Raw genomic sequence first — 23,646 nt, forward strand, 5'->3', positions numbered from 1 at the left:
TCTGGGGTTTTCAGAGGCAGTTAATCAACCATATGGGAAGAGACTGGCCATCCTTCTCCCATGGAGCAGCTGGTGCCCTTGAACTTTGTGCCTTTGGGATTGCAGCGCAGCTTCCCGCTTCTAGGCCACCAGAGCTCCAACAGAATTTATAAATTTCTGTATTTGTATTCACTCATTGCCATGGTGTTAGAGCTAATTCATAGGTGACTCTTCATTGGGTTTTCAAGGCTATAAATCCCATGGAGGAGACTGCCCACCTTTTTGCCAGACCTATTGGTGGATTGGAACCACCAGAGATGCCCACTTTGGTTTAGGAGTGCAACTCCATATAGACGTCACCCGAACTCCCATATTTAGATCAGAAAAGTGCAAATGCATACAATACTGGGTCAAAGAAAGCCAATATGAAGGAAAGGTGAGGGCTTTTTACTTGATCACAAATCAAGAGATGAAGTTGGTAAGGAATTGAATAGAAAGTCCCATTCTACTGTCAGCAGTCCTAACACGTTATAAAATGCCCCAAACCATGTCAGCAGCAGTCAGCACGTTATTCTTGGGATCCTTCGAGCTGACAGGAACCGGGCACAGAGAATTACTCTGTAAGCAAAATGGGAAAAACACATGGGTGTTCAGATTGCGGAAAGGAAATGACAAAGAGGCCCAGTTTTGGCCAGTTCTCTGCAAATAAAAAGTCTACTCAATTAAAACAAATAACTCTACAATGATAGTCCTATTTAAGAGTAATTCATGTTCAATATTATGGACTTCATGATAGTTTAAACGATTCAACAACAGGACAAATTTTCATTAAAATTTGCCTTAAAAATCAGTTTTTAAACTGTTATACAAAATACATCTCACTCTGCAAAAACTTAGGTTTTTATTATAAAACTCTTACCAACAATTAAAAGAGTGGTCCTGTGCAGATGAGATGTTATCTTGAGGCTTCACAATTTGTGGGTATCACAATTTGAGAAAGACCCAAGCTTGAGGGTGACCTTGCAGAAGAGTCTCCTGTTGGGAGCCCAGCACAGCTCAAGCATGGGTCTTCTCCTTTTAGTCCTATTAAATAATGTTTACAGAACTTCTTTGTGGTCTACGTTCCACTGCATCAAAGAAGCATTTACTGTGGTTTCTCTTCTCTGAACTTGTATTTGTCCTTAACGTATTAACTCTTGTTACAGAGATTCTTCTAGAAAGCAAGAACAGGTCTATGAAGGGAGAGACTATCACTCACACACTACTGTGTTTCCTTCTGTTCTTAGTCCATGATCCTCATTATTCATATTATGTGTGGATATACTGATCTAAAACTAGTGTTAGCTACAAGATTTAAGAACAATTTTACATCATCTTCTGATTTCAACATTTAAGGTCATTCGTTTTTAAAAAAAAATTTATCTTCCCATCTAGACACCTGAGTCTCTTTAGGATGGGGTCAATCTTTAATAAAGAGCTTTCAAACTATGCAAACAATTTCCTAATCCAATATTGGCCTTCCCCAGAAAATGTAAAGATCATCAACTAGAAATATTTGGCGAACAACCCCATAGAGAAATGTTGGACAACCAGTTATCTCACTTTTGTCCACACAACCCTATCATGCAGCCAGAGAGTAATTTTTTTAAAGTTGTCAATGGTTCCATTTTATTTAGATACTAATTCAACACCTGTGGAATCAGGAGTTAAAAAATCAAAATCTGCTGTCAAGGACTTTTCCAAAGTTCATTTTGCTTTGTACAATCATTTCTATGTTGTTATTGTTGTACAGAGAGTAATTTTAAGCTGGTAATTTAGTTAACCATATTCTCATTTCTACCTTAAGTCATTTGCAATAGATGGCATTTGGTACTATGATTAACTATCACAGGTGAGTAATTTGGGATATAAGGTTAACTCTGGCACTACTTTTTGCCAAAATGGAAAATGCTAATAACCCACCCGTTTGTCTCTTCTTTTTTATCCTAAGTATCTGAAGAAAGCTTGGGATTATTTGGATAGAAAATGTCAAGACTGAGTAGAAAAGTTCTCTTCAGGAATCAAATGCGCAATTTCTCAGAGGAGAGTCTGTCCCCCAGGGTACATTTGGCAGTACAGACATTTTTAGACTTCATGACTGAGAGAGGAAGTACCACAGATGAGAGGAAGAGGCTACAGATGTCACTTGTGTACCATGAGCTGGAACCGACCCACAACTGACCCTCCAGCAGTTTCAGAAGTTAATTGCACTATAGCTGGTGGATTCAAGCTGCATGCCTTTGGGATTGCAGTGTAGTTTCTTGCCACTAGTGCTCCCTATCCTATCCTCATTTGCAGGGTGTGTGTGGTGTGACGGTGGTGGGGAAGAGGCACTTTTTCTGTGCTACAATATCAGCAGTAAAGGTTTTAAGAAACCTTGATCTGAGCTAATGTTGGTTTAGGGGTTTTAAGGGAAAGAGATCGATGTGACTGTGCATACCTTCCGCCAAACACACCCTATTGATAGACAAAAGAATACTGAGAAGTTCTCTTGATAGTCTCCTATCACCATTTTTCCAGCCAACTAACTGATCGAGTAGATTTACATTCTGGGTCGCATGGATTACTTTTGGGTTAAATGCCTCCACAGTTAATGAACAGAATTTTACTCCCTTTCTTCAAATTTAATGAAAATTCCTCAAATCAATGAGGGTTCAAAAATTTCTAACAATGATTCAAGAAAGCAGAAATTAATGAATTCTCCTCTGCAGTAAACAGTTTCCTGAAAAGAACGACATTTCTAAAGAAAATTATGGCAAGATTACATGAGTACTACCATGTTTATTTACTTATACACTGACTTTTTTCAAAAATAATCTGAAGTAGCATTATACAAAAGTGAAAATACTTGTATACTCAAAAGTTTGGCTCCTCCTTAGCCATTTCAATATTAATATTAGATTTCGCATTGAGTTGCAATCTCTAACAGGCTAAAACTTCCGGGCTTACTTCAATTATGATCTTTCACAGCTACATGTTCTCAAGGTTTGGAGAGAATTGGAAGTTTGATCTGTCTTTGTTCCACGAAAGTCATAACCACACCACCTTTTCAAACAAATGGACTTTGTCTAGGATATAGTATTTAAGCAACAAGACTCTGCACTTCTCGTTATGTTACAAAATCCTCAGAAAGCTAACACTATCATGGTCACCCTGGTGCTGATAGGACAGGAAAGGAGGTATTAACACACAATGTATGGGTGATTCATGATTCACCTCCATCATAAGTAATGCATTAAGAAAACCCAAACCCCTCCGTATACAGAAATGAAATTATGCAATTATTTTTTTAAATAAGTTCCTCAATGTTTTATCGGTATATGATAGCAGCTTTTTTTTTTATTGGTTACAAAACCTAAGCCCATATACAAAAATTAGGAACACATTTAGATGCCTCTTTTGAAAGAACGTTTTAGTCTTTTTTTTTTTTAAACTGAGTTTAAAAAAAATAAAAACAATGCAATTTTTAAACACTGTCTTCAAAACTTAAAAGTGCAGCAATATACTTAGTTTTCTTTATCTATGAAATGGTGTAATTCCAATTCAAAACCCGGTAAGGTCACAATAAACTGAATCAAGCAAATGCACACAGAAGTCTGCACTACTTGATGCTAATGTTCATGTAAATGTTAGTTTGTACTTAGAACACAAAAGGAAATATGAATCATCACAGTAGAGGCCCAATTTTAATCTCAATGTGTGCAAAATTGAAAAGGTGGTAACTGTCAGAAATATGGAGAGTCCAGAAGAAACTAAACTAGAAGGGATACAATCCACAATATTGAGAAGATTTGGACTTTAAGGGTTTCACTGAAGTTTGTGACCTTAATTAGTGCTGACTTTGTTATTTCTACTGTTAGTGAATACCACACAGTTTCAAAATTTAGACTAGAAGGTCTGAATAGGATGCAGTTACCATATGAAGCTTTAACTCAAAATCTGGATAAAGAAAAAAAGGCACAATGAACTTCAACTCAATTTTATGTGCACAAGAGTTGAAAAATCTGAGCCACCTTAAAGAGAAATTGATTCTAAAATTTATAAAACCTATAAATAATCAGAGGCCAAACCACTATATTAAAACAGATTCTCTAGCAAGTAAAAATCTTGCAGTTTAAACATACGCTTGTATCTACTTTAGATACAAGACAAAACTCACTCTTTAAAGTGGCTCCACCTTGGCAGATACATATTTTTAATGAACCACACCTGCTATGTGTTGTTTATCAGTGAAAAAAACCCAACCGAATCAAAAAACCCCCAAGGCAACCGGCCCAATCTCAACAAAAGAAAAAAAACCCCCAATAGATAACTACATTTGTTTAGATTTTCTATCCCTTCACATCAATGCATTGGGAAATCCTACCCAGTGAACGCGAGCAACAAAACCATTTTTGTGACAACACAAAATTAATTCATTTAAAAATTTTCAAATCCTTGTTCTTTCATAAATAACTGGGTCAGACATTTTATGAAAAGCAATGACTTTACACAGTAATATCAGATATTGCAGAATTATTTAAAAATCACTGCAAATCAGGTTTATGTTAAACAACTGCAGATTATTCTTCTATGCAGATCCTTGTCTGAATGTTTAACTTAGTGAATATGCTTTTAGAATAGGATCTGAATGAAATATTTTCAATACTAAAAAAAAAAGTTTTATGACACTTCTAAATAGTTGCTGGTTTGTTGCCAACCACATTATCAAAAGCACTGGTTACTAAGTAAAAAAGTTTAAGACTAAATTACAGTAAACATGAAAGCTCCACAGTTTAAACCCAACATAAATCACCCATATCCAATTATCAATTTAAAACAAAAATATTTACTCCTGAAAGCTGAAAGCAAGATTTGTCTTTTTTTTACATTACCAATGGGTATTTTAGACCTTTTTCCTCTTTGAAGGTTAGGGACTCTTGCTTTCACCTTAAACAGAAGTTCAAGTCCATAACAGGTTGCAGCTTAGGTAAAATACCATGCACAGCATTTGATTACTTCAAAACAGCAGGAACACACAGGCTGAAGTGAGTGGTCAAATAGGGTTTGCTGTTCTCAAGAATTAGGTATAATGGCGAAAGCATTACCATCCATGTCTAAAGTTCTTCCTTCACCCCTGGCTTCTGAGGCAGATAATAAACACATCAATTACTGGTAGATGAAGTACAATTGTTTTTTTTTTTTAAACTTATCTGTTTAATCAATAACCAAGTTTTTTTTTTAAAGGTACTTATTTTGTCTGTCAGTTCCACCAATGAAAATCATTTGGCTTGTACTTTAAAATCTATTCTTTCACATAAAGAATATGAAAATATGTTTGTGGAGGACAATGATGGAGGCTCAGATCAGACTGCACCTCTTTATAGAGTCGTCCAGCATGTATGTGCCAAAGTGTCTTGATCCACAGTGCACCATTTTCCAAAGGTTATCAGTGGGCAGCTGACATGCCACCACTATGGAATATTCTGAACTGTAGACTGTAGTTCTCAGCATGTGGCACCGGGGAACGGGGGGGAATGGGGGGGGGATAGGGTAGTTGAGATTGTTAAGGAGAATTCTAAAACAGTTTAGGAAATCATGCATATGCATTTACAGTCCATGTGAGAGTGACTTTTGGCAACTGCAAAGTGACTGAGACATGGCTTGCTTTAGAAGCATCAAAACGAAGAGGCATGTGTGTTTTGGAGCCTTTGCTGTTGTTCTTGTCATTTGGTAGCCATCTGGTGGTGCTTCATATCAAACGTAGGAAAGACGCTGCACTCAAATGAACTTTAAAAATTAAATTCTTTTGTTTGAAGGTTGGCCGTTGGGTCAAAATTGTAAGTGCCTCCTTGTGTGGCTTCAGGAATGAGGCTAGGATCTTCATCAATCTATAAAAAGCAAAGGAAAAGAAAATGTTTACTATTATAATACTATACATTCTCACGTAAGCAGACTTTTTTTCTTCTAAGGAGAAAATTTTATGTGAAGCTTTAATCACATAAACATATTTAAATAAATCTGGAAATTAATTCTACTAAGAATTTTCACTTTAAAAATTGCATGCACACACCAACCCCCGAACATACAGTCCAAAACAGCCCCTTTCTTAAGTTTATGGAGTTAGAGATTTATTTAATCTATATGAACATCATTTCAAACATTACTATTTCTTCCTAGTTAATAGAATGCAATGCAATGAGAACTGTTTTTGTAGTTTCACCTTGAAGTAATGTTTCTAATAGGTCAGCCTACTGACTGGTAAAGAAACCAACATTAATTTTTTGTTGTTGTTGTTTAGATTTCTTAAATAACTGGGAAAATTCTACCCCAAGAGCTTATGATAGCATACAATGAAAGCTTGAGTCATACAAATAGTAAGAGGAAAATTCTTGGTAAATTTATATTACATAGGTTTTTTTTTTTAAAGTATTTGTAAACACACAATATTTTAATATATACTCACATCATCACCAGAGAAATACTGATCTATGATTTCAAATGCTAATTTATAAATGTCTTCATTTTCATGTTGTTGTAAAACCTCAATTTTTTCCAAACCTGATAAAAATAAAGCAATCATAGTCACTAAGGAGATATTAATTAAAACTCTCTTAATTTTCACTATGGCAAATTCTAAGGGATTTAAAGCAACTTGCCCCTCTCCATCCAGTAAAAAACAACAGCTGGCCTTAAAAATAAACTGAAAACCAGAAGCATGTTGCTGGTCAAAGACCAGCATCCAACTAACTTCTCCTTCCTTAGAAGCCCATAAGGTATTGTGACCTCTGAGATAGTGTTAAAAAAAAAAATCTAAAAACCCCAATTGGCAGATCTACTTGTAAGTTACATAGCAAGCTAGCAACAGAACAAGAACTGACATCAACCCATACTTCTTTTATGTAACCATACTATTATGTATACGTGTCATACAGTAATTATTACCTTTTTCTTGATTTTCTAAATGTTATTACTTTGTGTAACCACAAAAACAAGTTTTAAGAAACTGAATAATAGAGGGTAAGTTTTGAATTTTGAAAACATTTTTTTAAAAAAATGAGTAGGGCACTTACGTTGTTGTTATGTACAACTGAGACGGAATCAATTCATAGCTGACCCTCCAATGGGTTTTCAGAGTCTGTTAATAGCAGAGAGGAACCCCAATTTTTCAAAACAATATTAATAAAACAGGGAGTTCTGTAGTCTAGTGAAAAAAAGGTGCACCTCCATAACAGAGGGCTGCTGTTCAAATTCATCAGCTGCTCTGCAGCAGAAGGATGGGTAATTTCCACTCGTTTGATTTACTGTTTCTGAAAATCCACTGAAGGGTCAGCTATGGGTTGATTCTAACTCAATGGTACACAACAACAATCACAAAATGCTTCCACTTGTATTTTCAATATTTACACTCCAGACATCAGATGCCTACATCCGTAAATTTACATTTTAATCTAATAAGTATTATTCCTTCAAATATCCTTTTGAGTCTCAAAATTCAACTCATTTACTGATCCTGTTGGGTTTCTAAAGTTATTAAATCACTCTGGAGGAGAATGACCATCTTTTACCCATGGAGCACTGGTGGATTTGAACCTAAAACCTTAGATTTGAACAAATGTCTTGGAAATGGTGCTCCTTGGAGGTAAGGACAGTGGAAGTTGGTATCACATATTTCTGGTCATGTTAGGAGAGGCCAGTCCTTGGAAAAAGATACCACGACTTTAACAGTGGGCTCAAGTATGTAAGAGGTAGTTAAGATGGCATAGGATGGGGCAGGAGTCAGATCCATACTTCATAGGGTTTCTATGAGTTATAGCAGCCAACTCAATGGCACTTAACAATAATAGCTACAACTATTCACTGCCATTAAATCAGACCAATTCATAGTGGATCGTCTAGCAGGTTTTTGAGGTTTGTAGATCACACGAGATAGACCATCTTTCTCCCCGGAGGGGCTGATGGATCCAAACCACAAAGCAGTGTGGCCTCTGAGTTAGCAGTGTAACTCCCTAGAACTACACAGTCAGAACTCCTCAGCAAATCTTAGGAACTATTCTAAGTTACAGGGGTGAAACAACACTTAAGATTCAGAAATCAAGAGAGCCTTTCCTAACAATAGGGAACCACACGAGAAAGGCAAGTTTTACTGTTAAAGAATTTGGGAAATGCTGGATTAAACAAAGCTTACAGTTTTTCTACAGCAGAAGTTCCCAGAGTTCTTAATGTGCTCTCAGGTGTTATGTCTTCCAAAGGAGTAGTAATTTTTTCCCCCCTACTAGTTTATTTACAAGTTTCAAATACAAATTTGAACAAATTCTTTTAATTTCCCTTAAACACCCCCACCCCACCCCGCCATCAAATTGTACAACCCAGGAGTAGTTGTGTTTCATGGTTGGTTTGTTTTTTTTTTTAAATCAGTATGACTCACCAGAACTATTTTCTGCAAACAATGGACATTTTTTTGAAAACCCTACTGGAATGCCAAGTAAAGAGAATGAAGAACAGCAACATAATTTGCTGATTTAACAGTAACGTATTCTAAGCTTATATTTCTAATAAGTTGTCATTAAAGGAAATAATCCTTCAGAGTTCCACTGCTCAACTAGGTTGGGTTTTTTTGGAGGTGTTCAATCCATTCTTACCTCCACATTCTTCTATTATTTCAGCTATTGTGCTTGCTTCATCACCGGCCATTATTAGAATGTTTTTCAGACCATCTAGAACCACTTGAACCACTTGAGAATCTTTTACTGACAGTAAATTACAGAATGGTGGTATTACATTCTGCTGTACAAGGTACTCAACCTAGATAACAAAAGAGAAGAAGTACTTTTATGTATCTTTAACCCCCTCCCCCCAAAAACATGATTTAAAGAACAATCAACAGGTCTTAACCATGGTGTACCTTTCACGATCAACAATTAGAAGTTTTTCAAACTCACCTGATCTTTTCGGCCACTTATTGTTAAGTTGCTAATTGCCCAAGCAGCTTCTTTCTGTGTTCCAAAGTCCCCCTGGAGGTTGAGACAGAAGTCATCGAATGAATTTTTTACCCCATAGATCTTCATTATACTACATTAACAGACATGATGAACCCAATGTAACTGACCTTAGCAAGCTGATGAATAATCATAGGAATTAATCCAGCATCTATTACAGCTTGAACTTGCTGCTGGTTGCCTGCTGTTATGTTGGAAAGGAACCAAACGGCTTCCTATAATTGAACAAAATATAGGGCAACTTTATTTGGAGAATTATCACTTTAAAGAACATGACTCACAGTGACCCTAAGAATAGCAGACCTGACCACCACCACCAACAACACTGCTACCTGGTGATGCTGTAGAATATTTAAGGAAGAAAATAAAAATGGCTAAGATATTAGTGAGAGTCTTGGAAAGAAACAGATGGTACATTGACGTTTGATAATTTGAGCATAGTTTTTAAAAGAGACTGTTCACAAAATGTGTGGGCAAAGTTTAAGGGAACCACAAATGATGATATAGTACCTTATGGGTAATAAGAAATTGGGAGCCTGTCACAGACTGAATTGTGTCCCCCGAAAGTATATGCATATAACAATATAATGTAGAAACTATGTAATGACCCTCCATGATTTGTTAAGCCACTGTAAATTGATCAAGAGTGGAATGCAACACCCCTGATTCCCTTCCCAGCCCTAAATGATACAGAGGGAGGCTCCCTAGGGTATGATCAGTTAACTTTATCTCATGAGAGCTAAAAACTGAGGAAAGGAGGTGTCTTCAGTATCAACAAGAAAGAACTGTCAGAAGTGACGTTTATCTGGTTTGAATGGAGCCGCTGCTTAAGGAAGCCCCTTGATAAAGGGGAAGGCCAAGACACACAGAGATCTCCAGGAGTGCCAGGCCTACAGATGCAGACTTTCTTCCAGAACTGATAGGGAAAAAGAAAGCCTTCCCCCTAGAAACTGCACCTTGAATTTGGACTACTAACCTCTTAAACTGTTAGAGAATAGATTATCATTTGTTAAGACAGAATTTTTATCTGAAGGACAACAAAAAGAAGCAATCCCAGGAAAAAACTGTATGTATGGAAATAGGGGCTGCCTGACTAGAGCTGTGGCCTTCTGTGGATGGACACAGCCAATCTGCAATGTGTCAGCCTGGAGAACCAGGGATAAATGCCCTTAGATCTAAAAAAAGGGGAAAGAATAGACCTGAACCCTCCCTTCCCCATCCTCTTCATCTCTGACACACTTGAGTCCATTGTTGCCATCATTGTATAAATCCATCTCCTTGGGGGTCTTCCGCTCCTTCACTTCACTTCACTTCCTTCACTTCCTTCCTTCCTCCGTCTCTCCAAGCATGATGGCCCTCTCTTTCCAACGAACAGTCTCACCTAGCAACCTGTCCAAAGTATGAGAGACAAAGCTTCATTATCTTTCCGTCCAAGAGGCATCCTTGCTGCACTTCCTCTGAAACATTTAATTGGTATTTTGGTAGTTCATGGGATATTCAGTACGCTTTTCCAGCACCATAATTCAAAGGAAACAATTCTTCTTCTGTTATCCTTATTCACTGCCCAGCTTTTTGAAGCACAGCAGGTGACTGAAAAGATCACAGCCTGGATCAGGTGCACCTTAGTCTTCAAGCTGATACCTCTGCTCTTAACTATTCTGGAGAGATCCCTGACAGTGTACTTGCCCAATGCAGTATGTCTTCTGATTCCCTGACTGCTGGTACCAAGGGCGCTGACTGTTGGTTGAAGCAAGACGGAATTAATGACAGCTTCAATCCTTGCCATCTGTCATGATGTTGACTACTTGTCCTGAGGTGAGGACTTTTGTTTTCTTGATGTTGAGATGTAATCCATATTGAAGGCTATAGTCCTTGATCTTCTGCATCAAGTGTTTCATATTCTCTTCACTTTGAACAAGCAAGGTTGTGTCATCTGCATAATGCCGGCTGTAGGTAAGTCTTCCTTTTAGAATTACTTGCTCAGTATACAGATGGAAGAGGATACACCCCTGACACAGACTCTTCCTGATTGTAAACCATGCAGTGTTCCCTTGTTCCACTTGGACCACAGTTTGTTGATCTAGGTACTGATTTCTCATGCGCAAAATTAAGTGTTCTGGGATTCCCAGTCAGCTCAATGTTAGCCATAATTTGCTGTGATCTACATGTCAAATGCCTTTGCATAGTCAATAAAAAACAAATAGACATTCTTCTGGTATTCTTTGCTGTCAGCCAGGATCCATCTGACATCCGTAATGTATCCCTGGTGCCACAATCTCTTCTAAACCCAGTTTGAACTTCTGGTAGGTCTTTTGTCAATGAATTGTTCTGGTCGTTTTTGGATGATCTTCTAAAGTCAGGTAAAACTTTTCATTTTTATCATGGTAAAATAAGTTTTGCCAACTCAACATCTTTCACATAAACAATAATATTACATTCTTTGTGTTACACAACCATCATCACAATCTACTCTATAATTATTCCACCAAAATGAGCAGAAATCCAAGGCACCTATCAATAAAACACCATTTCCTTCTCTTGGCCACCTCCAGTAACTATAGCAACCAGTAAGAAATGTTGGTTTCTAGATCTTTGTGTATTATAAGTGGGATTGTCCTTTTGTCACTCAGCATATTTTTTTAAAAATAATAAAAACTTCTTCCTTTTATTTGAAAATGTGTTTTAATTAATTTTTTTGGAAAATAATCTTTTTTTAAAAGAATATTTTTATTTTATACTGGTTTAATTACAAAGTTCACTGTATATAGTGTTTTTCATACCAGATTTTTCCCATTTCCTTTATCCATGCCTCCCTCCACCCTAGCATGTTTTTTAAGATTCATTCAGTGGCTCAGCAATAGGCCATTGTACGTATATGGTGGTGCTCTGTTTATCCATTCATCTACAGATGGACATTTCAGTCACTTGTCCTCTTTGGCTACTGTGAATAGAGCTGCAAATGAACGCTGAATCAAGTATTTATCATATTTCAATTTTATAAGAGAAATATACATGGTAATAAAAACCTGTTCTCAGGGCACAAACTGCTCTAATCTTTGTTTCTCTAGAACAGGAAACACCAAATTACCTAAGTTTCAATCTTGCTTTCAATTAAGTTCAGGGAGTCTGAAGATAAATATGTTTAGGTATTCCATAAATGAAAGATCCCAAGTTTGTAATTACAACTTGAGCTGCAATTATTACACATAAGAGAATAGGGATTTAACAAACAGTACCAAAGTTGTCATGGGCTTTGTATTAACATTACAATCACAAAAACCTGATGACTAAAACAGATGTGATTTCTGTCAAATGTGTATCTTCTTCATCCACAACTAAAAGCATAATTGTAAGCCCTTTTAACAGCCTAGTGTAGTAGCACAACAGTAACTGTTCAAAGACTGAGCCAGAGTGCAGAAAGGCTAGGAAGGAAAGAGGTAGCAGATGACAAAGAACTCTCATCTCAAGGGGATTTATTCTCTATCCTAATGACATAAGAAGATCTTTATGGGAGTGATAACGACTTTTGCTTTTTTAAAGGATAGCAAAACAGTTATAGGAAATAGCTATGCTGAAATCCTGAAGGCATGCAGTTCGTATCTACCAGCTGCTCCTCAGGAGGATAGACAATTTCCTCCTGTTCAATTAACTGCCTCTTAACCCATTGGAGAGTCAGCTATGAGTAGGTTCTGACTAGATAGGACAACAACAAAGTAATCCGCTAGGGGAAACTTGCCAGAAAAATCAGATGATGTATACAGCTTACAAGTTCCCTCTCTGTTGGTGGAGTAGGAACTGACTCATAGCTTACTTTTCAAGGGTGGTAAAACACAGGTGAGATTATCCACATTTCTCCCTCTCAGTTGCTGGTGGATTAGAACTGCCTATCTTAAGGTTTTTCTTTTTTGTTGTGTACTGGTGAGTCAAAACCAAGTTATAGGTGACATTCAGTGGATTTTCAGAGGTTGTAAATCACACAGGAAGAGACTGCCCATCTTTCTCCTGTGGAGCAGATGGTAGTTTCGAACTACATGCTCTTGGTTTGGGAGTGTAAGTCTTTACCACTACACTGTGTTCATAGGGTTGCTATGAGTTATAATTGACTCGCTGGCAATTAACAACCACCACCACTTCCTTACCACTAGGCCACCAGAACTTCCTAGTCCCCACTCTATTTTCATCTTATTCTGTGTATAACTCATTTGTTCCTTCTTGCTCTTGAGAAAAAAGAAAAATTAGACAAGAACCTTCTATCTAAAAGCCAGAACCGTCTATCTGAAATTCTATCACTCTATATGTATGCAATATAGTGGGGGTTTTTAAAGATGAGCTAATTATCAAGTATATTTTATGAATTAATGATTATAAATCTCAAGCTTGAAACAATAAATACAATTTTTATGATCCTTTCATTTAGGTGTTCCATCTTTAGCTTCAATCTAATTTTGGAGGGATGTTAATTTATACTACCTCTATTTTGTTCATAAAAGATACCAGTCACCTTTAAGTAAGAGATATTTGTATGTCCTCTGTCCTAGTGGCTAAAATTTACTGAGTTTGGTATTACCTCACATATTTAATTTAAAAATACTGTTTTTCATTCAAAACAACTGCAGAGGTGATTGGAAGTATATTTTACCTGTAGAAAAACCACAGTGAATCAAGGAGCAATGGAAACAAGTCATACAAATAAAGAAAAATAAGAACCATGCCTTACCTTATTTATCTTCTCTTTCGGGTGTGATAAGAGATTCGGGAAGTGTGACAGGACATCACAGTTGAGAACAACTTGGGTCTGCTCGTCAGTGCCAGTCACTATGTTGCCAACTGCTCTGAGTGCTGCTGTCTGGGAGACCGAGCAAGGGAGATATAATTTGATTATAATTTATTTGTTGAAACTAGCAGTTACAACAATATGGTAAAAATGTAAAAATAGAACAATAAAATGGATTCAGTACTTTATATAATCTTGAGAGAATTCAATCATGTAATCAGGTGAGTAATACTTGAATTTTTTAAATTTTTTTTTAATTTGTTGTGTTCTATCAAATTGGATTCTACTGGCACAGGAAGAGATTGCCCCTCCTTCTCCAGTAGAGCATCTGTTGGATTTGAACCTCATGCCTTTGGGATTGCTGCGCAGCCTCTTGTCACGTAACACTTATTTTGACCTTACACAAAGTATTAAGCAGAACAGAATGGTTCTGAATTTTAGTTACATGTAAAAAACAGTTTATGGAAAAACTATGGAAGCAAAGGGAATAAACAAAAACCCCAAGAAATAAATGAAAACAGACGCTAAAAGGTCCATTTTAAATAGTTATTTTAATTCAAAACTCAGTTTTTTTAATCCATTAGTGTTTTTCTGCCTTTAGTATGTGGGCTGAAAAGAGCCCATTGCTATCAAGTCACTATGTTCTATTGTTCAGTGGGATCACACACAAGCCACAGGAGCTGGTTCCGGATGCCGTGTGTGACCCTCAGCACCCTACCATGTAATGATACAAGATGCTGAAGAAAAAACAATGTTTCCTACCCAACCCTTGAGGTCTAAAACTCTTCAAGAATAAAAAGAATTTAAAAAAAATATAGTGAGTAATCTCATACAGCACCTTCCTCATATGTGGTCATTAAACGAACGAATAAAGTGAGTCCTGATCCAGTTATTTTCAAGTTACATGTTCTTAAATTAACTTATTTTGAAGACTGTTTTGTAAAGAAATTGATTCAGTATAAAATACTTTGTGCAGTGAAACATTCATACAGGTTATATATTATTCTTTTCTTGGTGTTTTTTGTTTTGTTTTTTTCTTGTGTGTACTGTTGAATCAGATCCAACTGGCACAGGAGGAGATTACCCCTCCTTCTCCAGCAGAGCATCTGGTGGATTCAAACTGTGAACCTTAGGGATTGCAACACAGCTTCTTGCCACTAGGCCAAGAGATCTCCCTTTATGTATTATTCTTTTATCACAGGACAGTATCAAACTATAAAAGTAAGTGTTTTACTTTTCTTTTTATTAAGGACGAGGAACTACAGAAAGTTAGCCTCATTGACTTGTCAAGAATGATGTTCAAAAGAACTCCATAAGGTTTTGTCATTCCATAAAATACTTTAGCATTGAAAAAGGTACAATGAACAATGTTTGAATAAAGCCATTTTGTCCCCCCAAAGGGTATGTGTGTGCTCACTTAGGTGTGAGTACATGCTGGGTGCACAGTCACCTAACACTGTCCTCCATAATCCCAGTAAAAACAAAGACTGGTGAGGGGTTCGTTATGTGCAGCAAAGTAGTCTTGAAATTCAGAAAATGCAGTAGAAAGGACAGAACAGGAATCAGGAGCTGAAAAGAAATATTCAATAGAAATAATAGAAGAGTGGAGATAGATGATAGAAGATAGATGATAAAAATAAAGAATGCTGATAATTTCGGAAGTTGAATGAGGAGTACATGGCAGTTCATTATATTGTTGTTTCTACTTTTTAGGAATGTTTGAAAACTTCCAGCCAAGAAAGGAGTTTCAAGGATATGTTAAGTTACTATGCGTAATAAACTGAATTAACAATTCAATCAAGATCTATGGAGTACTAATTGTGTGACAAATGCTATTTTATGCACAAAGATAAAGAGGAAAATATACTTAAGATTCTCAAGAAACTCTGAATCCAATGAGTGTAGGCAGAAGACTAGCAGTTACAATAATATGGCAAACTATAAAAACAGCAAACAATTTTATATTAGGAAATTTAAAAACTGAAGTGTTATTTCTGAAAAATTCAAGTAACAGCACTTCCTTTTCTGAGAGGGGCTAACAGAAGTTTCTCACAGGAAATGCTGTTGAGTCCTGAAGGTTCGGTCCCATGCAAAGAGTGGGTGTCTATGTGTGTGCACATGGCATGAGGTAAGGTATCTGGGGCATAATTTTTGTAAGTATAACTTTCATGAGAGAGAGAGAGGCATTAAAGTCTGAGACCTAGGAAGTGACATATGACTAAAAATCTCTCATCGGAGACTGAGATATTGGAGACTAAACAAAAATATTTTAACAGAAACCATAACAGGCACATTTTTCCCCCCAAGAGAAAGAAACTGATGTTTATTAGATGTTCATAACAGACTATGAACGGGTCAGGACAGACTGACCCCATTCTTATCTTACAAAGGGGTTTATCTATCCTTTGTTTGGGGAGTGGGGTTTAAACAGCTATTAGTGCACTCCTACTAATGGACCTGGTGACTTTTGGCCATCTTCTTTGTCTCCTTTATCTTGTCTTTGAGTCTGTGTCTTGCCACATTCTTGGAGAGTCTGTTTATTGTCATATAGCCAGCATTCCTATTTCTAATGTTTCTATTGTTATATTGCCACAGTCTTTGTCAAAACCAGTTCTGATTGATCTCCTTTGTCAGCATGTCCTTTGCCATTCTCTGTCATTCTCCCCCCGCCCCGCCCCCAGATTTCACCATAATTCACTGGGTGTGTGTGTGTGTGTGTGTGTGTGTATGTGTGTGTGTGACATTCTCTTAGCTACTTCCTGCTGGAAAAGGGCATTACAGGTTCTAGGGTGAAGATCTTCTCTCACTATTCTAAAGGGCCCCTTAGGGAAAAGGAATCATGTAGACTATTGCGGCAAATGATTCTGGAATTTAGATGCACTGCTATCAATTGTGCTTAGGAATACAGGTTCATATCCTTGGAGGTGTATCATTTTAAATAGGCACAATTTAAGAAGCATAATTTGGCAGAAGAAGGATAAACTGCTATGTGAGGCTCCACCACCTACACTTAATTCAAGAGGGAAAGACAATGGAAAAAGAGGAAGTGTGATTAGGAGGCTATTAAAATTATCAGCAAAAAAGAAATAAGAGCCTTGAACAAAATCAGTGAGTGGCTCTTAAGAAATGAGGTGTCTAGCCTGGATCATGCTGTCCTTTGAAAGGGGATACAGGAAAGGGAGGTTATTTTTGGGTGATAGTAACAGTTCATTTTTTGTCTGGGTGAGATGACAATGGAATGCTTGAAGAGTTCTGAAATGATGTATCTAAGAGGTCAAAAACAAGTGATCATAAGTTTCTGAAAGGTGGTCAACAATTTGGGTTAGAGAAAGATGTGCTATCAATAAAATTAGGTTTGGTACAACTGAAGAAATAGGGAAAGGGCGTGCTTAGAAAAACAACTGATTAGAACAAACACAACTCTATAGAAGAGGGAAACACTGAAAAATACTTACTTGAACTTTTACCTCCTGGTGGCTCAGAAGGGGCACAAGAAATGGCACAACCCCTGAATCGATAACCATCTGTATCTGTTCGTTACCTCCATCTGTCAGGTAGGATAGAGCCCAAACAGTATCTACAAGAATCTACAGGGGTGAAAAAGAGCAAGTATATTATTTGTCTGAAAGTTTAAAATACCTAACAGGCCTTATGGGTGGTAAAAGAATTGTTTTATGTGTTAACCGAGTAGCAAAAACACCTGCTCCTTGATAAATGTGAATACTGCTCTCAATGCCTACCTTCAACACCTATTCACACACAAAAAGACATTTCTATGTCAAATTTCTAGGTAAAAACTTGTACCTGATCACACAGATTATATATGTATTCACTATACAAAGGAGGAAGTGAATAGTTCACATGGGTTGTGTGCTGTCAAGTTTATGTTAACTCATAGCGACCCTACAGCTGAGAAGCACTGTTCTGTCGTGTTTCCCAGGCTGTCATCTTAACAAGAGCATACTGCCATGTCTCTTTTCCAGCAGAGTGCCTGGCAGGTACAAATATCAAGCTTTCTTTTTTGCCAGTATAGGTCCTTACTAGGGGATGTCAATGCAATCATCTATCTATCTATCTATCTATCTATCTATCTATCTATCTATCTATCTATCTATCTATCTAACCATCCTAGAGATTTTCAGAGATTTAGCAATGTAATGAGCTTTTCAAACTTTAAAACAGATAAACATATGCTGTCAACGGAGGAACAGGGAGTACAAACCATGCCCTATGAACATCCTAATTTTGCAAATAAAAAACAGACTCAGAGGCCCAGTGACTCAATCAAGGTCAAAGAGCTTGTTTGAGGCTTTCCTTGGTGTTTTCATAAAGATATGAAGCAATGACCTTATCTTATGTGAAATCTAGAGATATTATTAAAATGAGTGATATGCAGATCTAAGAAAAGCAAATAAAACCACATATAGCCCACATTTTCAGCATTACTAAGAATCAGAGAACATTACAAATTTTAAATAATGGGTAAGAGGGGGAAAAAATTCATTTTGTCTGGGTTTCCTGCCCCAAGCCTTCAGTACCTGAAGAGGCTATATGGAGAATAGTAGAAGGGAATAAAGGGTTAAACGTAACATATTCTAATAAAACTAATAATACTCTTCAAAGTTATAGTTCTCTGAAATGTTTTGCAAAACAATCAAGTTATAAGAGTGAAAGTTAGGCTGGCCTTGGACTTTTCAAAACAACATATTGTTAAAAAAGCATTCTGAAGAGACCTGAGGAAAGGACATATAAATTAAAGATTTATGTAAGAACTAAGAAAATACAAACTTTTCTTAAGGAATCTCCTAGAGCAGGGATTAGGAAATTACAGCCTGTGGGCTAAACCTCGCCTTGCTTGTTTTGTAAATAGAATACTATTACATACAGTCACAGCCATGAATTTACATTTGTCAAAGGCTGCTTTCATGCTGCAAGGCAGAGATGCACAGCTTTCATGCTGCAACAGAAAGCACATGGTATGCAAAACTAAACTAAACCCAAACTCACTGCCTTCATTCAAGTCAATTCTGACTCATACTGAGCCAGTGAAGAGCTACTCTATAGAATTTTTACAAGGCTGTAAATCCTTATGGAAACAGACTGCCTCATCTTTTCTCCTTCAGAGTAGCTGATGGATTCAAACTGCTGACCTTTTTGTTGAGCAGCCCAACAATTAATTCATTTATGCTTCCAGGGCTCCTTATGGCTTGCAAAGTCTAAAATACTTAACACCTAGCTCTTTAAAGGAGTCCTTAGGTGCTGCAAGTGTTCAACTATTAACCAAAAGGCCACTAGTTCTAATCAATCTATCACCACAAGGTGGCTCAGAAGACAGGCCCGGTTACCCAGAGGTCAATACTGAGTATCTGATGGAGCAGCTCTGCTCTGTACATGGGTTACCAGGTGTCACAAAGGGTCATCTGACAGAAACTAACAAGTACTGTATAGAAAAAACCTGCCAACATCTGTACTAGAAGGTAAGCTTCCTCTAAGTAAGAAATGACCCAGGAAATTTTAGTGAAAAACTCATGCTAAGCATTTACTACAGCTCACCGTGGATTGAAAAGCAACATAAATGTGAGCAGAATACAAACCTGTAAGGTGTGCTACTGCTCTAATCCAAAGGGAGTTGTGCTCCTAATCCAAGACTATACTTCTCTGGCAATTTGAAGCCACCAGTAGTCCCAGGGGAGTTAAACTAGCAGTATTTTCTGTATGATTTATAGCCTCAGAAACTCTCTGGAGGGACTAGAGACTTTCTAAGGCTCTATGTTCCATGAGTTTGTTCCAACTTGACAGCAAATAATGAATGAGTGAGTGAAATGCGTTATACTCTAGAAAACTAGAACCGTTTGCCTCCTACACAGGCTGGTGGCACCAAGTTTTAAAAATGAGTCGTACAATACACAAAATATCCAGCAAAAAATGGAAAAGAAGTTGTCATATCAAGAAATAGGAAAATTTCAATTCAAGAGTTGATAATGTATAGGTACCAATATTGAGATGACACAAATATTATATATGCAAGTAATGTTTTAAGGATTTGACAATGATTTTCAAGTGTTATCGAAATGTTCAACAAGCAATTATGAACATTCTTGAAATATTTAAAAAGATTTAAAAACTCAGTAACTAAAATGGGACAGGAGGCGGCCATGTTCTTCCTACTTGGCTCCTCCCAGTGTCTCAGGAACTTCTCCTTGCCAGAAGGAGCATGGTGGTATGAGCGCAGTAATCATGGTAAGCTTTTGGAGTCGAGTGCTTTCCTGGGCATGTGTTTGATGTGCAGGTTTGCTCTGTCCCCGGGAGCGAGGCAAGCTAGGCTTGGCCTAGGGTTTGAGCCAAGGAGGAGGCCTTAAGCCCAAAGGTTCAAACTGTTTTCGTGTCAAACATTCTTCTAGGTGGTATAGCACTGGTCTGTGCGTTGCTGTACAGAGGTAACTCATGGTTGCTGTGATGCTGAAAACTGTGACAGTGATGTGCCAATCGTGGTTCCTGACTAAAACAAGCCTGGAAGCTGGAGTGGCATCCACTTCCGAAATGGCTTGCCTCCGGAAACTATGTACGAAGAACAGTGCTCAGGCTGTTCGTTCTCGTTCATAGGGTCGCTATGAGTCGTCTACGATTCGATGGCACTAAACAACAACAACAACAACAACAACTAAAATGAAAAATTCACTAGAAGAATCCAATATCAAAAAGAAAGGAAAAAAATTCAGGAACTCAAAGACAATTCAATACAAATCACCCAATCAAAAAACAAACAAACAAACAAACCCCCCCCCCAAAACAAAACAAATCACCCAATCCCAGTAAGAGAATAGGGAGGAAAAGGGGTAGAGGGATAGGACTGAAAAGAAATGAACAGAGCTTTTAGACTTACAGAACAGTAACGAAAGACCTACTATTTGTGTCATCAGAGTCTCAGAAAGGGAAATGGAGTTGAAAAATATTTGACAAAATAATGGCATAAAGTTTCCTCAATTTGGAAAAGACATAGCTCTAGAGATTTAAAATTGCGAAGAGTGGAGGGAAAAAAATAGAAAAAGAAAAGGAAACAGAAAAAGCTCATTAATCACTGCATATGTAAAAGATAATAAAAAAATTATCAGACAATATAGTTAAAAAGGGTCTTACAAGAACTTAACAAACTATAAAAATGAGTATAACAGTTCTTTTTTTAAAATAAATTTTATTTTTTGTGTGTGTATCATTGAATCAGATCTGATTGGTACATGAAGAGATTGCCCCTCCTTCTCCAGCAGAGCATCTGGTGGATTCAAACCATGTACCTCTGGGATTGTAGTGCAGCTTCTTGCCACTAGGCCACCAGAGCTCCCTAATGATGTGTGTAATAGCTCTTTTGAGCATTTCTAAACAAAAAATTGAATTTGAAACTGGTCCTGGAGTCCCTCAATTACACTTACTTCAAGTGTCACCAATTCAAGTCTCAGAAAACAATCTGTGACACTGCTTACTTCACCTGAACCAGGGATAAGGAAGTATGTATTAAATCTTAGAGGACATTCAAAATTGTCCAGGCAAGTCAACTCATAAATGAACATCTTAAAAATGACAGGGAAATAAAATCATTCTCATTGTAAATTAACTTTAAGCAGCATAGTAAGTAGCAAATCAACACAGATCAACCTGAATTAGTCCAAATTTCACCTCTAGTTTTCAGGGTCAACATTTAGCTTTCTTTCTATTATCTCACAGGGATCCCTGGGTATACAATGTGTTATGCGTTGTAAAACGAAAGATTGGTGGTTCCAATCTACCAGCTCCTAAGATAAGCAGTCTCCTCCCATAATTATTAAATCCACAAAACCACTCCCCTTTCAGTCCCATTTGAGAGCAGAATCTGAAAATAAGAGCTTCCGCTTTACTTACGTTTATGTCTGTATGGTATATGAGGACACACAATGCTGGCAAAATCTAAAAAAAAAAGATAAAAAATAAGTAACACTAGATCTGATGAGTATGTCTTAGTAGAAGGCAACTGCTACCAAAAAATGCAGTAAGTAATGTTTGCAGGTCAAGAATGACAACATTAAATGTATTTACATCTCTTCAATTAGGAAAATTTTCATAAGATCATTCTAGTACAGGAAACACATATTGCAGATGTTCAATTAAAATATTCAGATCAATCTGCCAGAAATTAATGTACCATGAAAGAAAAACATTTGTTTTCTATAACTTTCTTTATGATATAAATACCAAGGGGAAAGAATGGAGATATAAGCAGTAATAGCACAGCTACTATTGGGGGGGGGGGGGGGGGGTTGGGGGAGGTGGGGGGGGGGGGGAGTGTTACTCTCAGAACTGTCACTATTTTATCAATTACCTGCATAAAGGAAAAACATGATTTTATTTAATGTTATTTTACTCATATTAAAGTTCTGATCTCAGATTTAGTCATGAAAATGAAAACCATTATGTGTAAAGTTTGTTTCTTGAAATCTGTTGTTTTTCTTTTTTTTTAAAAAACTAAGATTTTAATGAAAGTTTATAAAGAACTTGGGTTCCCAATCCTTCATTTTTGTATTTTTCTCCCTGCCCACCCCACTGCTTTTTTCTTTGGGAAAAAAGTTCTTCCACTTTTATACAGTCCCCCAACTACTTTACTATGCAGCTTTTATTCTGGACTCTTGTCATGCCAACAATACCTAATCATGTATTTCTTTTATACAGCTCTCTCGTCTATTTCAATGCTGTGTAGATTATTTATCCCCTCTTTTCTCCGTTTTCCCCCAGCCCCCATGTCAGTCCTGTTTTAAGAGTGACATTATGCCAATTTGTCTTTTTGTGACTGAGATATTTCACTCAGTATAAAGTCCTCCAGGGTCACCCATTTTGTATAATAATCATTCATGAATTCCTTGTTTTTCAATACAGCATATTATTCCATTCTGTGAACGTACCACAGCTTCGCTATCCATTCGTTTGTTGATGGGCACTTGGGCTGTTTCCAACTCTTTGCTATTGTGAACAAAGCCGCAATAAATATGGGCGTGCATATATCTGCTTAGGTGGCGGTTATGGTGTCTTTTAGGTTATATTCCCAGTAGTGGAACTGCTGGGTCAAATAGTATTTCTATTTCCATCTTTGGAGAAAGCGCCATACTGCCTTCCATAGTGGTTGCACCAATTTACACTCCTATCAACAGTGAATAATGGTTCCAGTTTCTCAGCAACCTTGGCAGCATTTGTTGTTTGCTGTTCTGTTAAATTCTGCTATTCTTTCTGGGGTGAGATATCATTTCATAGTTGTTTTTATTTGCATCTCTCTTAGAGCTAGGGATTTTGAACATTTCTTCATGTGCTTGTTCGCCATGTGAATGTCTTCTTTGGTGACATGTCTGTTCATATATCCTGTACCCATTTTTCAATTGGGTTGTTTACCTTTATCGGTTGTGCTGGAATCTGTTGCTGGGTGCCACTGAGTCAAGTACATCTCACAGCAATCCGATGGAAAACAATCTGAACTGTGTACTATCCTGTGCCTTCTTCACCAGCTTTAATGCACTGGAGTCCTTGGCTGTAGTCACTGTGTCAACCCATTTCATCCAGGGGCTTACTCTCTTCACTGACACTTCACCTTTTCGAGCATGAAGTCCCTTTCCAAGTTAACAGTCTCTCCTAGCGACATAACCCAAGTATACAAGACAAAACTTTGGTCATTCTTGCCTCTAAGGAGCATTGTGATTATACTTTTTCTAGGACTTATCTGTTTGTTCTTTGGCAGTCCATAAGATTTTCAGCACTCTTCTCTTAATACCATAGTTCAAGGGTATCAATTCTTCTTCTGTCATCCTTAGTCACTGTTCAGTTTCCAGATGCACAACAAGTTGTCGAAAAGAGTCTGACCTG

The 23,646-nt window shown here is 37.2% G+C and overlaps 1 protein-coding gene across 1 annotated transcript in view; it reads right to left on the reverse strand.

The window, feature by feature from the left end:
• Nucleotides 1–3,335: 3,335 nt before the first annotated feature.
• The window catches only part of KPNA3 (karyopherin alpha 3 (importin alpha 4)), a 91,763-nt gene continuing 71,452 nt past the window's right edge, over nt 3,336–23,646 (reverse strand). The window contains exons 10-17 of the mRNA XM_006879508.1: nt 21,664–21,708; nt 17,226–17,357; nt 13,714–13,842; nt 9,107–9,211; nt 8,940–9,011; nt 8,640–8,802; nt 6,464–6,558; nt 3,336–5,888 (exon numbers count right to left, since the gene is read on the reverse strand). Of these exons, the coding sequence (XP_006879570.1) occupies nt 5,790–5,888; nt 6,464–6,558; nt 8,640–8,802; nt 8,940–9,011; nt 9,107–9,211; nt 13,714–13,842; nt 17,226–17,357; nt 21,664–21,708 (840 nt within the window). The 3' untranslated portion in view covers nt 3,336–5,789. The remainder of the gene's footprint in view (nt 5,889–6,463; nt 6,559–8,639; nt 8,803–8,939; nt 9,012–9,106; nt 9,212–13,713; nt 13,843–17,225; nt 17,358–21,663; nt 21,709–23,646) is intronic.

Source organism: Elephantulus edwardii, unplaced genomic scaffold (assembly GCF_000299155.1).
Source record: "Elephantulus edwardii isolate Elephantulus edwardi_28Jun2011 unplaced genomic scaffold, EleEdw1.0 scaffold00004, whole genome shotgun sequence".
NCBI lineage: Eukaryota > Metazoa > Chordata > Mammalia > Macroscelidea > Macroscelididae > Elephantulus > Elephantulus edwardii.